Source organism: Arachis duranensis, chromosome 7, assembly GCF_000817695.3.
Source record: "Arachis duranensis cultivar V14167 chromosome 7, aradu.V14167.gnm2.J7QH, whole genome shotgun sequence".
In the NCBI taxonomy this organism is placed as follows: Eukaryota; Viridiplantae; Streptophyta; class Magnoliopsida; order Fabales; family Fabaceae; genus Arachis; species Arachis duranensis.
The window spans coordinates 1,951,188-1,968,452 of NC_029778.3; the positions used below are offsets into that span (position 1 = coordinate 1,951,188).

At 32.8% G+C, this 17,265-nt stretch overlaps 3 protein-coding genes across 3 annotated transcripts in view; 2 read left to right on the top strand and 1 right to left on the bottom strand.

Annotated features, from left to right (window-relative positions):
- The window catches only part of LOC107496278 (cytochrome P450 71D10), a 3,137-nt gene extending 1,112 nt beyond the window's left edge, over positions 1-2,025 (top strand). The window contains exons 2-3 of the mRNA XM_016117492.3: positions 66-376; positions 1,202-2,025. Of these exons, the coding sequence (XP_015972978.1) occupies positions 66-376; positions 1,202-1,825 (935 nt within the window). The 3' untranslated portion in view covers positions 1,826-2,025. The remainder of the gene's footprint in view (positions 1-65; positions 377-1,201) is intronic.
- Positions 2,026-4,165: 2,140 nt separating this feature from the next.
- On the top strand, positions 4,166-9,752 carry LOC107496267 (ABC transporter C family member 3-like). Its single transcript, XM_016117479.3, has 10 exons — positions 4,166-6,568; positions 6,696-6,782; positions 6,865-7,515; positions 7,656-7,820; positions 7,946-8,240; positions 8,337-8,551; positions 8,683-8,988; positions 9,097-9,160; positions 9,298-9,537; positions 9,640-9,752. The coding sequence occupies exons 1-10, from the start codon at positions 4,166-4,168 to the stop codon at positions 9,750-9,752; spliced, it is 4,539 nt and encodes a 1,512-aa protein (XP_015972965.3).
- A 728-nt stretch (positions 9,753-10,480) lies between these two features.
- LOC107496250 (ABC transporter C family member 3) lies at positions 10,481-16,194 on the bottom strand. The gene is made up of 10 exons (XM_021126932.2): positions 13,851-16,194; positions 13,616-13,702; positions 12,883-13,536; positions 12,617-12,781; positions 12,229-12,523; positions 11,910-12,124; positions 11,447-11,752; positions 11,269-11,332; positions 10,893-11,132; positions 10,481-10,790 (listed from the first exon to the last, which is right to left on the bottom strand). Exons 1-10 carry the CDS (start codon positions 16,176-16,178, stop codon positions 10,666-10,668), a joined length of 4,479 nt encoding a protein of 1,492 aa, XP_020982591.2. The 5' UTR covers positions 16,179-16,194; the 3' UTR covers positions 10,481-10,665.
- Positions 16,195-17,265: the final 1,071 nt, after the last annotated feature.

Consider the following 17,265-nt stretch of genomic DNA (forward strand, 5'->3'; position numbering starts at 1 on the left):
ATATATTTATATATTTTTTAATATACAATTTTCTAATAACCAATACTTCTTTTTTTGTAACATAGGTAAGAGGTGTAGTTACCAGCAAGCTTATATATCAGCTATTGAGGAATTATTGCTACTAGCAGGAACAAATTGTGTAGCAGATCTGTATCCTTCTGTTAGGGTGTTTCAAGTGATGAGTACAACCAAAGCCAGGATGGAAGAACTTCACAAAAAGACTGATAAAATATTACAAGACATCTTAGATGATCACAGGAATAGAAAAAGTAGTCATCACTGTGAAGAAGTTGAAGATCTAGTTGATATTCTTCTCAAGTTTCAAAAGGAGTCAGAATTCTCCTTGGATGATGACTGCATCAAAGCAGTTGTTCAGGTAATAAAAAAATTCATACAAAAATAGAGAAACAGAAATAATAAGATAAAAAAAATTTTGGAAACAAATAAAAAAATAAAAAAGTCATATACAGATGTTTTTAAATAAAATTAATAATTAAAAATTATTAAAAAAATTAGACAATTATATTAAATTATCTTAATAATTTTTAATTATCAATTTTAATAAGTAATAATATCTGTATATGTGTGACTCACATAGCTACACACCAGTAGCTAGTATACACAAGATGCCAAAGATTTTTGTGGATATTGAATTAATGAATTTCAATCACACACTATTAAATCAAATGATATCTTTGGATGTGTCCTACTTAATTTACCCCTGGTCTTACTATATTGAACTATTTTATTTATTAGGTTTCTTAAGGGTTATCCTTTCTCTATTACTAAAAGATAAAAATAAAAGAAAAAGAAACTCTAATCTCAATTTTCATTGTTAAACTTCGTTTTATGATAACGGTTTTATTGTTAATAAAAAAAATTTAAAAATAAAAAATTAAACATCTAAAATTTATTATGTTTTTTTTTATTGTTCCTTCAATTTTTTTTGGTGACTATTGTTCCTTCAAATTTATTCTTAAAGAAATGTATTTTAATTTGATTAGGTGGAACTCAGGTGCAGTTGACTTCACGTGAAGTTAATTAATACTTGAGAGTCGTTAAATGATTTGACTGATTTGATTAAATTTTCATCTAACTTCACCTGAAGTCGACTTCATCTGAGTTTTCACCTAAAAATATATAAATATACATAAGTGCGTAATTATTGATTTAATAACTGTTTAAATTGCATTGCATGTAGGACATGTTTGCTGGTGGTGGCGAAACATCATCGGCGGTTGTGGATTGGGCAATGGCTGAGATGATAAAGAAACCAAAAGTGATGGAAAGAGCACAATCTGAAGTTAGAAGGGTTTATGGTAACAAAGGATATGTGGATGAATCAGAATTGCACCAATTGACATACCTTAAGTCTATCATCAAAGAGACATTAAGATTACACCCATCTTTGCCTTTCTTAGTTCCAAGAAGGAACAGAGAGACATGCAAAATCATGGAATATGATATTCCAGCAAATTCTAAGATCATGATCAATTATTGGGCAATTGGAAGAGATCCAAGGCTTTGGGTTGATGCTGAGAGTTTTATGCCAGAGAGATTTTTAGATAGTTCAATTGATTACAAAGGCACAAACTTTGAACTTATTCCATTTGGTGCTGGAAGAAGAATCTGTCCCGGAATTGTATTTGCTACACCAAACATGGAGTTGCCACTTGCTCAATTGCTTTACCATTTTGATTGGAAGCTTCCCAATGGAATGAACAATGAAAAACTTGACATGACCGAATTGTTTGGGACTACTGTAAGAAGAAGAAATGATCTCTGTTTGATTCCCATTATTGTCAAGAATATGCATAAAAAATAACAATATAATTAGCAGTTAGGATGATTAGTTACATATAGTTAATTAGCCTCGGTGTGTTTGGTTAGATAATTCTGTTAGTAATTCTGTTTGATGCTGTTTTCATTCCAGCATAGTGTGTGTTATCTATGTAATTAAGCTCCATATAAGGCTAAACTTTGCTATGGTCAATAACACAATTTTCCATTTCCTTCTTTTACTAATATATGATCAAATAATTCTGCTATGTTATCAACAATATTTCTACTAACAATATTTTTGCCAATTTCTACTAACTCTTATTTATAATTGTGTTTAATGGAAATGTCTTTGTGGATGTGTCTAATAAAAATATCTTTTTTATAGTTATGTCTAATAGAAATGTCTTTATATATGTATTTCCTAAATATATCTTTTTATATATGTGTTTAAAATATAATAATTAATTATTATTAGTAATAAGTTGACAAATAATATATTGATACCGTATACTTTTTCATGATCAAATAATAATTCCACTCTAAACCTTCACTTGTTTCTTACACACACTGCGTATTAAGATTTAGTAGGAGGAGTGATACTTCAATATCCTTTTATAATTTACAAAATTTTTAAAATTTAAAATTTAATAAATATAATTTAAGTTGCACAAAAATTTATATATATTTAATTTTTTTATTTTTTTAGGGTAAAGTATATTTTTTGTCCTTGAAATTAGCAAAAGTTTCAAAAATATTCTTAAGTTTTATTTTGTTTCAATTTTGTTCCAAAAATTCTCGATTTGCATTAAATATATTCTCGATAGCTAAATTTTTAAAAAATTTAAGACCAATTCAACAAAAAAAGTATAAAATTATACTTGATTTGTTTGTATTAGAAGGTTATTCTTATGAAATTATCATTACATTAGTCTTAAAATTTTTAATACGTTCTTTAATGATTTAATTATTTTTCTCAACTCTAAATATTAAATTAATATTTTTTATAACTCTTAAAAAATCTGTAATCAATAAAATTATTTAAAATTTAATATTAAAACACAAAACAAATACTCAAGCTATTGAATTAAATAAAATATATATAAGTTTATAGTTTATTTAAATAAACAATGAGTAAGTCCAACATTTAGCATATTGGTGTATAAATTAAAGAAAAAAAACACTGAAGTGATAGTATTCCATGTAAATGGCAAAACAAAAATTTAAGTATATGAATAAATGCTTCTACTAACAAGAAATTAAGAGAAGTAATCAGTTTAAAATTCAAAGGTTGTTACGTATTTTTCGACACAGGTAGTTACTAAATTGTATTACTTTAAATACTTTAATTTATATATTTATTTAAAAATTAAAATTGACATTAACTAATTTATAGGAATAAAATAGTCATAATAATTAATTATATGAAGACTAAGATGAATGCACTTTAATTTCTAAAATGCCTATTGAGCCATTTTCCTATACACACAATGCAAAATTCTTTTCAAAACATTCTATCAAATTACTATTTGTTTCCAAAAGTTATGATAAACGATGAACAATAAACGTAATTTTATTATTTCATTTCTTTTCCCACAAAATCATTCTAGCATAAAAATTACACAAACTAAAATAAAAAAAAACAAAATGATAATAACAAGAGAAAAATGTTAAAAATTTTATAAAACCAGTAATTTATGTACCACCAGTCATTATCAATAAATTCTTTGATTTAATTTGAAAATTTTCGATTCTAAATCACAAACTCAGATGAAATTAAAGTGTGTTTGTTTGTTATATGTAATTAGAATTAGAGACCCAAATTTTATAAAATTTATGAACAGTTGTATTTTTTTCATCAAAAATCAGACCAACTGCTAGTATAATTAATTAATAATTATAACACCACCCAAACTAATCTCTATATTAACAAATTGGACCATAATTAGAATAAAAATTCTAACAAAAAAAGGTACGTGAATGGACAAAAATTATTTTATAGAAAAAAATAATGTCTGATTAATATACTTAATATTATACCTTAAACTTATATTAGTATTATTATTATTATTAATTAGAGATGAGAATGAAAAAATAATAAAAAATACATGAGTTATATGTCCTTTTTAAATATTTTTCCAATCAAATTAAAATTAAAAATTTCGAAATAAAAAATAAAAAATGAATTTCAGTTAGAAATTCTTTCAACTACATCACAATCCTTATGGAAGAAATAGTGTAACATGCGAAAAATAGGTGCTTGTCACTTCTCTTAGCGTCTCTTTTCTAAAGTTGATTCACCATTTTTTTCTTTGGAACAACCTTAATTAGTTTCCATCACTTTCTTTGATAACTTCGTTACACAATGTATGTTCCTTAAACTATGATGTCTTATGTTTCCTCGTACCTTTCCCTCATGCACTCTCACATAAGCTTTCTTCTCCAACCCATTTTTCTTCATGCATTCTCAGCCATCATCCACCTCCTACTGCTGGCTATAGTTTTGGTTTCATGGCTTTGGAAGAAGATCATCACTGTTGGAGAAACTGGAGATGACTCCAATAACAAGCATCAGAAGCCTTTGAATAATGCTGTGTTAAGAAAGACTACTTTGTTTTGTTCTTTAGGTACTTCTGCTTTCAACCTTATCCTCTGCCTCTATAGTTACTACTTCTTAGGAGAAAAAGAAAAAGAAGAAGAAAAGCTCGTGACCCATTTGGATTTAGGTCTAAAAACTCTTGCTTGGGGTGTTATTAGTGTTTGCTTGCACCAAAGCTTGCTCTTATTTAGTTCAGGTGATGATAGAAGAAGATTCTCTTTCATGTTCAGAGCATGGTGTGTTTTCTACTTTTTTGTTTCATGTTACTCCTTTGTAGTGGACTTTGTTCTTCATTTTTATGAAAAGCACGTGACTTTACCAGCTCAGGACATAGTTTCTGATGTGATTTCAGCTTCTGTGGGTTTATTCTTTTGCTATGTGGTGTGTTTTGTGAAGAAAATTGATGAGTGTGAAGAGGATCATATCATTGATGATCTTCAAGATCCACTACTATTGAATAATGGTAATGCAACTGTTTGTAGTAATGCCTCTGGGGCTGACACTGTTACCCCTTTCTCAAATGCTGGCATTTTCAGCATTCTAACATTCTCTTGGGTGGGCCCTCTTGTTTCTCTTGGCAAAAAGAAAACCTTGGACCTTGAGGATGTTCCACTTCTTGATAAAAGAGATAGTGTGGTTGAAATTTTTCCAACTTTCAGAGAAAAAGTTGAAGAAGATTGTGGTGCAATTAATCACATAACCACTCTTAAACTGGTGAAGTTGTTAGTACTATCAGCATGGAAAGAGATTCTCTTCACTGCATTTCTTGCATTGTTGAATGCTTTGGCTTCTTATGTTGGTCCTTATCTTATTGATGCTTTTGTTCAATACCTTGATGGTCAAAGGGTTTATGAGAATCAAGGCTATGGTCTTGTTTCTGCATTTTTCTTATCAAACCTTGTTCAGTCCCTATCACAAAGGCATTGGTTCTTTAGGTTGCAGCTAGTTGGGATTAGAATTCAAGCACTGCTTGTGACTATGATCTATAACAAAGCCTTGACCCTTTCATGTCAATCAAAGCAGGGTCATACTTCTGGTGAAATGATCAATTTCATGACTGTTGATGCTGAAAGAGTTGGAACCTTCACTTGGTATATGCATGATTTGTGGAGGGTAGCTTTGCAAATTGTCTTAGCTTTGTTGATTTTGTATAAAAGTGTTGGTCTTGCTTCAATTGCCGCGTTTGTGGCCACTGTTGTCGTCATGTTGGTAAATGTTCCTTTGGGAAAAATGCAACAGAAGTTTCAGAAAAACTTGATGGATTCAAAGGACACAAGAATGAAGGCAACATCTGAGATTCTAAGGAACATGAAGATCCTCAAACTACAAGGATGGGAAATGAAGTTTCTATCTAAGATAAATGAGCTTAGGAAAGCTGAGGAAGGGTGGTTAAAGAAATCTGTATACAATTCAGCTATCAGTGCTTTTGTGTTCTGGATTGCTCCGTCTTTTGTATCTGTTGTTACTTTTGGTACATGTATGGTTATGGGGATTCCACTTGAATCAGGGAAGATCTTATCAGCACTTGCTACATTTAGAATTCTTCAAGGTGCCATATATAATATTCCAGAAACAATATCAGCTATAGTACAAACTAAGGTTTCTCTTGATAGGATTTCTTCTTTCCTTCGTCTCGGTGACTTGAAATCTGATGTTGTAGAGAAGCTTCCTTTAGGTACTTCTGATAAAGCAATCGAAGTAACTAATGGAAACTTCTCTTGGGATCCATCTTCTCCAAATACAACATTGAAGAACATAAATTTTGAAGTTTTCCATGGCATGAGGGTTGCTGTTTGTGGGACAGTTGGATCAGGAAAATCTACATTGCTATCTTGTATATTGGGAGAGGTACCGAAGGTTTCGGGCACTCTAAAAGTGTGTGGAACAAAGGCCTATGTTGCTCAATCACCATGGATACAAAGTGGAAAGATAGAGGATAATATACTGTTTGGTAAAGAGATGGATAAGGAAAAGTATGAGAAGGTTCTTGAAGCTTGTTCCTTGAAGAAGGATCTTGAGATTTTATCATTTGGGGACCAAACAATTATAGGTGAACGTGGGATAAATTTGAGTGGTGGACAAAAACAAAGGATTCAAATAGCACGTGCTTTATATCAAGATGCTGATATATATCTGTTTGATGATCCTTTTAGTGCTGTGGATGCTCATACAGGATCTCATCTCTTTAAGGTAACTCCATTTTCATTCTTCTGTTTATTGTGTGTAATATAATCTAGGGTCATATATCTTTTTGTGTATCACTTTTAGTTTTTTCACTTTTAGGCATGAAATTTTCAATTTCTTTTGTGCATGACAGGAATGTTTGCTAGGCCTTTTAAGATCAAAGACAGTGATTTATGTTACTCATCAAGTTGAGTTCTTACCGGCTGCTGATCTTATATTGGTGAGTATTTATAATAGTTAATTGCCATTAATTGAAAAAATGATTTTTATTAATATGATGTTATTATGCCTTGTTGGTATAGGTAATGAAAGATGGGAAGATTACTCAATGTGGAAAGTATGCTGATCTGCTTAACAATGGAACTGATTTTATGGAACTTGTTGGTGCACATAAAAAAGCTTTGTCTACACTTGATTCAGATGAAGGAATAATATCCAATGAAATAAGTACCTTGGAACAAGATTCAGATTTTCCTATTTCTCAGGGTGGAGAAGAAGAAGAGGAAAAGAAAGATGAGCAAAATGGTAAAACTGGTAACAAAGGTGATGAGGCAAAAGGCCAACTTGTTCAAGAAGAAGAAAGAGAGAGTGGTAGAGTTGGATTTTCAGTGTATTGGCAATATATTACTATGGCATATGGAGGTGCTCTTGTTCCTTTCATTCTGTTGGCTCATACTCTCTTCCAAGTTCTTCAAATTGGAAGCAACTATTGGATGGCTTGGGCAACACCAATCTCACAAGATGTCGAGCCACCTGTTTCTGAAACAACTCTTATAGCAGTCTATATTGCTTTGGCTGTTGCAAGTTCTTTCTGCATTCTTGCAAGGACTACATTATTTGCCACTGCTCTATGTAAGACAGCTACCATAATCTTCAATAAGATGCACTTCTGCATTTTTCGTGCTCCAATGGCATTCTTTGATTCCACTCCAAGCGGCCGAATTCTTAATAGAGTATGTCATGCTCATCCACAAATCCATTCAGTTTTTCCTATTTTGTGATATAGTTAGCTTTAATTTTGATAGCTATGCGATAGAACGCCTTTTGACTTTTTTTGTTTCTTACTGGTCTGTTCTGTTCTGTTCTCATATAGGCTTCTACTGATCAAAGTTCAGTGGACACTGAGGTTCCTTATCAGTTTGCTTCATTTGTTTTTCCACTGATCCAACTTGTGGGAATTATAGCAGTGATGTCTCAAGCTGCATGGCAAGTTTTTATTGTCTTTATACCTGTGATTGCAATCAGCATTTGGTATCAGGTATTAATTAGACCTTAATGATAATAACAATAAAGAGACACATTATGTACCAAGAATTGAATCTTTTATATTATTCTTCTTTTTTTGGATCATAACATATTTGGCTCATACTTGTAATGCTGCAGCAATATTATTTGCCAGCAGCTCGAGAACTATCGCGTTTAGTTGGAGTATGCAAAGCTCCAATCATTCAGAACTTTTCTGAGACAATTTCCGGTACACCAACCATCAGAAGCTTTGATCAGCAGTCCAGATTTCAGGAAAAGAATTTGAAACTGATCGACAGATATTCGCGACCAGAGTTCAATAGTGCTGCTGCATCTGAATGGTTGTGCTTCCGTTTAGATATATTGTCTTCTATCATCTTTGCATTTTCCTTGATATTCTTGATATCCATTCCAGAAGGATTCATAGATCCAGGTACATAATTCAAATGTATGAGACTTGTTTAACAATAAAAAATTACCCTTTTGCTAACTAATTGTTACACCCTTTTGCTTAATTCTCTCATTGAAGGCCTTGCTGGTTTATCTGTTACCTATGGACTAAATTTGACCACAATAAATGCTTGGGTGATATGGAGTCTTTGCAGTTTGGAGAACAATATTATATCAGTGGAAAGAATACTTCAGTATACTTCCATTCCTAGTGAGCCTCCCCTTGTTGTCGAAGAAAATCGACCGGATCCTTCTTGGCCTTCACACGGCGAGGTTAATATACATGACTTGCAGGTAGTTAAAGATACTAATTTGTTTGATACCATACATGCCTTTGAATTTATGCAGTAAAAATGGTTAGAACTTAGAGAGAACTTATGCTATGATATTTGTAATGAACTTATTGTTCATTGAACATGATGAAGGTTCGTTATGCTCCACACCTTCCACTTGTGTTGCATGGCCTCACATGCACATTTCGCGGAGAATGGAGAACTGGAATTGTTGGTAGAACAGGAAGTGGCAAAACAACTCTCATACAAACTCTTTTCCGAATCATTGAACCAGCTGCTGGAGAAGTTGTGATTGATGGCATCAACATCTCTTCAATAGGACTTCATGATTTGAGGTCTAGATTAAGCATTATTCCTCAGGATCCAACCATGTTTGAAGGGACTGTGAGAAACAATCTGGATCCACTAGAGGAGTACACAGATGAACAAATTTGGGAGGTTAGTTGATTTTAGTTAAACAGATTCACTATCTAAAATATTACACATGAAATTATTTTCTTAACTCAAGTATTATTTTGACACATTTATATTACTTTTTTTATATAGGCCCTTGATAAGTGTCAACTTGGTGATGAAGTTAGAAAGAAAGAAGGAAAGCTGGACTCTCCAGGTTTGTACTATAGTTTTCTTAAAACATATAATATCAGACTCTAGTTTCCAAATTTAGTTACCAAATCGAATTTATGAGTTGAGTTTTACACAGCTCCATGAGTTTATGTGAACTCTCAAGTTTGATTACTTTTGCAGTTAGTGAGAATGGTGAGAATTGGAGCATGGGACAGAGGCAATTGGTGTGCCTAGGTAGGGTGCTTCTGAAGAAGAGCAAGGTATTGGTACTCGACGAAGCGACTGCATCAGTTGATACTGCCACGGACAATTTAATTCAACAAACTCTTAGGTTGCATTTCACTGAGTCCACAGTCATAACCATTGCGCATAGAATCACTTCTGTTCGTGACAGCGATATGGTCTTGCTTCTTCATCAAGGTAAGGACTAAGAAGTGCCTATTATTCCTAGTTAAACTCTATTGTACCTTTTTCTTTTATCTTCCATTTTCTGATTTTTCATTGTAAATTAATCTAATACAGGACTAATTGAGGAGTATGATTCACCTTCAAAATTGCTAGAGGATAAGTCATCATCTTTTGCTCAACTTGTTGCAGAGTATACAATGAGATCTAAGTCCACTTTTCAGAAATGATTGAAATCTCCCAGAGGAAAAATTTCTTAAAAAAATGTAATTAGTAAAACGATCAAATTCAATTAGACGCATTAATATATTTTGTGTTGACCATTCACCAATGACTTCCAAGTCAATGTGAGTAATAATGGAGTATTTTCTAAAAATTTTCTATTATGACCAGAATCACCATTTGATGATACGCTAGTTAAGCAGATAAATTTTCTGCGAACTTGATCATGCAACTCAAATTAAGCTTAACATTTAAGAATTAAAATGGAATTTTTTTTTATTAGCAGTTGTTGCTACAAGAATCATGCTTTATCTCACGCAAGAGGGACACTACTTCAACACCTAATCAAGTTCATTGTTCATATCCAGATTTTATTTATTTATTTATTGTTGTTCATGTTAACATTCAAAATGCAATAAAAAATATTCCATACATTCTATATATCTCTATAAATACTAGGATTATTAACGACTAGCGCACTAATAGATATATATATATATATTGGGATGAGAGATGAGACTAAATCCATGGTTGTTAGTTACTCTAAAAGTGTATTTACAAGTTTGTTAATTTAACTCTTAGTCACTAGTTGTAGTAACCGGTGTAGTTAATTAGTTGTTAGCAGCTTGTAGTTTTAGTTCACAGTATGCATATAATTTAGTAACTGCAAAATGTAACAGTATAGGGTGGATTCTTCTTCTTGAAGCTAAATCTTATTTATCATGTCAATTGATTAATTATATGACAAATTAAAAGTTTTTATTCCTATCATAAAGCATTAGATCATATGAGATTATTAATCTCTGCTACTGCTAAAACATACTAGTAATGTAGTAATACATCCAATTGAAATTGATAAGGTATACCACAGCAAATTCAAAACATTATTCTACTAAATAAACTAGCTATAATATGTCTAAATCAGTGATCAGAAGATTTCTCAAAACTGGTTTTGGATCTCATTGTGTACTCAGCAACAAGTTGAGCAAAAGATGATGACTTATCCTCTAGCAATTTTGAAGGTGAATCATACTCTTCAATTAGTCCTGCATTAAATAAAGATACAAAGAAAATCAGAAAATGGAAAATCAAGTTACAATAAAAGTTTAGTGAATAATAAATAATAATAGGCATTTCTTAGTTCTTGCCTTGATGAAGAAGCAAGACCATATCACTGTCAATAACAGAAGTGATTCTATGCGCAATGGTTATGACTGTGGAGTCAGCGAAATGCAGCCTAAGAGTTTGTTGAATCAAATTGTCTGTGGCAGTATCAACTGATGCAGTTGCTTCATCAAGCACCAATACCTTGCTCTTCTTTAGAAGCACCCTACCAAGGCACACCAATTGTCTCTGTCCCATGCTCCAATTCTCGCCATTTTCGCTAACTGCAGCATCAAGTTTTGCCTTAGCAATAAGTTCAGAGGTTACTATATCACTATATTCATGTAGAGTAATCAAAATTTTCCTAGTTATAGATTAGGAGGATATATAATTATTGATTAAAGAAAATAGAATGCAAACCTGGAGAGTCCAACTTTCCTTCTTTTCTTCTAACTTCATCACCAAGTTGACACTTTTCAAGGGCCTATATATATGAGAATGTAAACGTGTGAATATTCTTGAGTCAAGAAGAACAATTATAAGTCCATTATTTAGGATTTCGGATACTAAATCTGTTTAACAATAATAACAAACTAACCTCCCAAATTTGTTCATCAGTGTACTCCTCTAGTGGATCCAGATTGTTTCTCACTGTCCCTTCAAACATGGTTGGATCTTGAGGAATAATGCTTAATCTAGACCTCAAATCATGAAGTCCTATTGAAGAGATGTTGATGCCATCAATCACAACCTCTCCAGCAGCTGGTTCAATGATTCGGAAGAGAGTTTGTATGAGAGTTGTTTTGCCACTTCCTGTTCTACCAACAATGCCAGTTTTCAATCCTCCATGAAATGTACATGTGAGGCCATGCAACACAAGTGGAAGGTGTGGAGCATAACGAACCTTCATCATGTTCAAAGAATCATTAGTCCATTACAAGTATCATAGCATAAACTCTCTAAGTACTAATCACTTTGGAAAAGTGAACTTTAAGAAGACAAAATCATAACATGAATTCAAAATTGTGTAAGATGTCAAACTAATTTCTATCTTCAATTACCTGCAAGTTGCATATATCAACTTCTCCATATGATGGCCAAGAAGGACTTGGTCTATTTTCTTGCACAACAAGGGGAGGCTCACTAGGAATGGATGTATATTGAAGTATTCTTTCTACTGATATCATCTTATTCTCCAATTCACAAAGAAGTCGAATCACCATAGCGTTTAGCGAGTTCAAATTGAGTCCATAGGTAACAGCTAAACCAGCAAGGCCTTCAATAAGAGAATCAAGAATAAGTAGAGCACTTAGTTCCTCATTATATATGCAGTGTAATTCTTTTTAGTTAAACAAATATCATAATTTGATTATTGTTTACCTGGATCTATGACTCCTTGAGGAACAACCATCAAGCATATCACAGAAAATGCAAATGTGATTGAAGACAATATATCCAAACGGAAGCATAACCATGCAGAAGCACCAGAACTATTGAACTGTGGTCGCGAATATCCGTCAATTAGTTTCATATTCTTTTCCTGAAATCTAGACTGCTGATCAAAGCTTCTGATGGTTGATGTACCAGAAATTGTTTCAGAAAAGTTCTGAAGGATTGGTGCTTTGCATACTCCAACTAAGCGCGATAGCTCTCGAGCCGGTGGTAAGTAATATTGCTGCAACATTATAAGGTGTAATGTTCTAGTTAAATATGATCCTGTGATATCATGAAATATAGTATAGTTTTGGAAAATTAGTTCAACTAATACCTGATACCAAATGCTGATTGCTATCACAGGTATAAAGACAATGAAAACTTGCCATGCAGATTGAGACATCACTGCTATAACTCCCAAAAGTTGGATGAATTGAAAGGCAAATGAAGCAGCTAGATAAGGAATGTTTGTGTCTACTGCACTTTGATCAGTAGAAACCTGCATTAGAACAGAACAGCAAGAAAGAAGAAGTGTCAAAGCCTCAAAGGCATTGTATTGCATAGTTTCTGCAAACAACAAAATAGATGAAGACGACATACTCTATTTAGAATTCGGCCGCTTGGAGTGGAATCAAAGAATGACATTGGTGCGCGAAAGATGCAGAAGTGCATCTTATTGCAGATTATGGTAGCTGTCTTATATACAGCAGTGGCAAGAAGTGTTGTCCTTGCAAGAATGCAGAAAGAACTTGCAATAGCCAAAGCAACATAGACAGCTATAAGAGTTGTTTCCAAAACAGGTGGCTCCACATCTTGTGAGATTGGTGCTGCCCAAGCCATCCAATAGTTGCTACCAATTTGGAGAACTTGGAAGAGAATATGAGCCAATAGCATGAAAGGAACAAGAGCACCTCCATATGCCATAGTGATAAATTGCCAATACACTGAAAATCCAACTCTACCTCTCTCTCTTTCTTCTTCTTGAACAAGTTGGCCTTTTGCCTCATCACCTTTGTTATCAATTTTACCATTTTGCTCATCTTTCTTTTCCTCTTCTTTCTCTCCACCCCGAGAAACAGGAACATCTAAATCTTGTTCTAAGGTACTTATTTCATTGGATACTATTCCTTCATCTATTGAATCAAGTGTAGACAAAGCTTTTTTATGTGCACCAACAAGTTCCATAAAATCAGTTCCATTGTTAAGAAGATCAGCATACTTTCCACATTGAGTAATCTTCCCATCTTTCATCACCTATACCAACAAGGCATAATAACATCATCTTATTAATTTTTATTTTAATTGATGGCAATTAACTATGATAAATACTCACCAATATAAGGTCAGCAGCAGGTAAGAACTCAACTTGATGAGTAACATAAATTACTGTCTTTGATCTTAAAAGGCCTAGTAAACATTCCTGTCATACACAAAAGAAATTGAAAATGATAACTATTTAGCATTATACAAGTTCCATGATATTGACAAAACTAAAGAGATATACACAAAAAAGATATAAGACTCTAAATTGTTACACATAATAAAGAGAATAATGAAAATTGAGTTACCTTAAAGATGTGTGATCCTGTATGAGCATCCACAGCACTGAAAGGATCATCAAACATGTATATATCAGCATTTTGATAAAGAGATCTAGCAATTTGTACCCTTTGTTTTTGTCCACCACTCAAATTTATCCCACGTTCCCCAATAATTGTTTGGTCACCAAATGGCAAAATTTCAAGATCCTTTTTCAAGGAACAGGCTTCAAGAACCTTCTCATACTTTTCCCTATCCATCTCTTTACCAAACAGTATATTATCCTCTATCTTTCCACTTTGTATCCATGGTGATTGAGCAACATAGGCCTTTGTTCCACACACTTTTAGAGTGCCTGAAACCTTTGGTACTTCTCCCAATATACAAGAAAGCAATGTAGATTTTCCTGATCCAACTGTCCCACAAACAGCAACCCTCATGCCATGAAAAACTTCAAGATTTATGTTCTTCAATGTTGTATTTGGAGAAGATAGATCCCAAGAGAAGCTTCCATTGGTAACTTCAATTGCTTTATCTGAAGTACCGAAAGGTAGCTTCTCTACAACATCAGATTGCAAGTCTTCGAGACGAAGGAACGAAGAAATCCTATCAAGAGAAACCTTAGTTTGTAGTATAGCTGAAATTGTATTTGGAAGATTATATATGGGAACTTGAAGGATTCTGAATGTTGCAAGTGCAGACAAAATTTTCCCTGATTCAAGTGGAATCCCCATAAGCATACATGAACCAAAAGTAACAACAGATACAAAAGTAGGAGCAATCCAGAACACAAAAGCACTGATAGCTAAATTGTATGCAGATTTCTTTAACCACCCTTCCTCAGTTTTCCTAAGCTCAGTTATCTTAGATAGAAACTTCATTTCCCATCCTTGTAGTTTGAGGATCTTCATGTTCCTTAGAATCTCAGATGTTGCCTTCATCCTTGTATCTTTCGAGTCCATAAAGTTCTTCTGAAACTTCTTTTGTAATTTTCCAAGAGGAACATTTACCAACATTACAATTATGGTTGCCACAAACGCGGCTATTGAAGCAAGACCGACATTTTTATACAAAAGCAACAAGGCTAAGGCAACTTGCAGAGCTACTCTCCACAAATCATGCATATACCAAGTGAAGTTGCCAATTCTTCCAGCATCAACTGCCATGAAATTGATCATTTCACCAGAAGTATGACCCTTCCTTGATTGACAAGAAAGGACCAATGCTTTGTTATAGATCAGAGTTACAAGCAGTGCTTGGATTCTAATCCCAACTTGCTGCAACCTAAACAACCAATGCCTTTGTGAAAGGGACTCAACAAGTTTTGACAAGAAAAATGCAGAAACCAGAGCATAGCCCTGCTTTTCATTGACCCTTTGTCCAGCAAGGTATTGAACAAAAGCATCAATAAGATAAGGACCAACATAAGAAGCCAAAGTGTTCAACAATGCAAGAACTGCAGTGAAGAGAATCTCTCTCCATGCTGAGAGTATCAACAACTTCACCAGCTTAAGAGTGGTTATGTGGTTGATTTCACCACGACAATCTTTCTCAATTTTTTCTCTAAAAGTTGGAAAAGCTCCAAAAACACTATCATTTTTATCAAGTTGAGGAACATCCTCAGGGTCCAAGGTCTTCTTATTGCCAAGAGCAATAAGAGGGCCCACCCAAGAGAATGTAAGAATGCTGAAAATGCCAGCATTTGAGAAAGGGGTAACACAAACAGGTGCATTACCGTTATTCAATAGTAATGGATCTTGAAGATCATCACTGACATGATCCTCTTCACACTCATTAATATTCTTCACAAAACACACCACATAACAAAAGAATAAACCCACAGAAGCTGATACAACATCAGAAACTAAGTACTGAGCTGGTAAAGCCACGTTCTTTTCATACAAAAGAACAATAATATCAACTACAAAGGAGTAACATGAAAGAAAGAAATAGAGAACACACCAAGGTTTGATCAAGAAGAAGAAAAACCTCTTGTGCATGCAAACACTGATAAGACCCCAAGCAAGAGTTTTGATAGCTAAATCCAAAAGGGTAACAAGCTTTCCTTCTTCCTCTAAGAAGTAAGAACTATAGAGGCAGAGGACAAAGTTGAAAGCAGAAACACCCAAAGAACAAAACAAAGTCTTTCTTAACATAACTTTATTCTTGAGCTTCTTATGCTTGTTGGACTCATCACTAGCTTCTCCAACTGTGATCTTCTTCCAAACCCAAGACACCAAAACCATAGCCACCAGTATGAGGTGGATGATGGCAGAGAATGCATGGAGGAAAATGGGTTGGAGTAGAAAGCTCATGTCAGAGTAAGTAAGGGAAAGGTACGAGGAAATTTGAGACATAATGAATGTTTGAGAAACATGATGGTTTTTGAGATTATATTTATATATATAGTGAAGTGAGACTTGCTTAGAAGGTGTGCTGTGTTTTGTATCAATAAAAGGAGTGGCTCTGCTTGAATAAGATTACGTGGTGATCAAGAAAGAAGAAAAAGTGAGTTATATAAATGGATATTGGATTGTAGGATAGCAGCAATTTCCTTTCATTTTATTAACATTTTCCATTGTTAAAGACTTTGTAGTTAAAAAAAAAAAAAAAAAGGGAAAAGTATAGGTAGATAATGAAAATATTAAACAATGTGAACAATAGATATATCGAATGTTCAATTTACTAGGTGTGCGGATGGTTAAGATTTAGGTTAGTAATTTGGAGTGTAGTGTGTTTTACTTGAATTGGACCAATTTTAGGGTTTATATTGTTCAAGAAAATCATTGGTTATCTAGCATAATCCAAAAAAGAATTAACATAGACTTAGGTTCGGTTTGAATAAACAACTTAATTAAGTTACTTTTAAAAAATAGCTTAAATAATAAATATTTATATTAAAAGTAACTTATAAATAAGTTATTTTATGTTTGGATTTTTAGTTTTAAAAGTACTTATTTTAAGAGAAGAATGATAAAAAACTTTTTATTTGAGAGAAGTTATTTTTTTTAACTTCTCCATAAGCACTAAAATAGCTTCTTAAAAAGCTATAATTTAGTTTTAAAAATTGTACCAGACATTAATGCTATACTTTTTTATAAGTTAAAAGTAAAAAAAAGTAACTTATGAACCTATTTAAACGGGTCCTTAGTTGTTATCTATTTTTTATTATTTAAATAAAAAATTGAGAAATTAGTTTAAAATAATTTATTTGTAAAGTAAGTAATTTGGTTTCTAAAATTAAAAATGACCAAAATTACATAGATTATTCATTATTGTATATTCATAATTTGAATAATTAAGAAAATTGAGTAGGATTAAAATAGGAACAACCCATCTCAACCGACAATGTGTTAGTCATTAGACACTAATTCTATGTATGAATGTATCTATTAGGCTTTTTTAAAAATTTTATTCAAATATATTTATGATTAAAATATATTT

What these genes read in the sequence shown, in the direction of transcription:
- LOC107496267 (XM_016117479.3), top strand. Translation starts at nt 4,166, where the DNA reads ATGTCTTATGTTTCCTCGTACCTTTCCCTCATGCACTCTCACATAAGC. An exon ending in CAATCAGCATTTGGTATCAG is followed by an intron (nt 7,821 to 7,945) that starts GTATTAATTAGA and finishes GTAATGCTGCAG; the next exon opens with CAATATTATTTGCCAGCAGC. An exon ending in GGTCTTGCTTCTTCATCAAG is followed by an intron (nt 9,538 to 9,639) that starts GTAAGGACTAAG and finishes AATCTAATACAG; the next exon opens with GACTAATTGAGGAGTATGAT.
- LOC107496250 (XM_021126932.2), bottom strand. Translation starts at nt 16,178, where the DNA reads ATGTCTCAAATTTCCTCGTACCTTTCCCTTACTTACTCTGACATGAGC. An exon ending in TCAAGGAGTCATAGATCCAG is followed by an intron (nt 12,125 to 12,228) that starts GTAAACAATAAT and finishes CTCTTATTGAAG; the next exon opens with GCCTTGCTGGTTTAGCTGTT. An exon ending in TTGATATATGCAACTTGCAG is followed by an intron (nt 11,753 to 11,909) that starts GTAATTGAAGAT and finishes AACATGATGAAG; the next exon opens with GTTCGTTATGCTCCACACCT.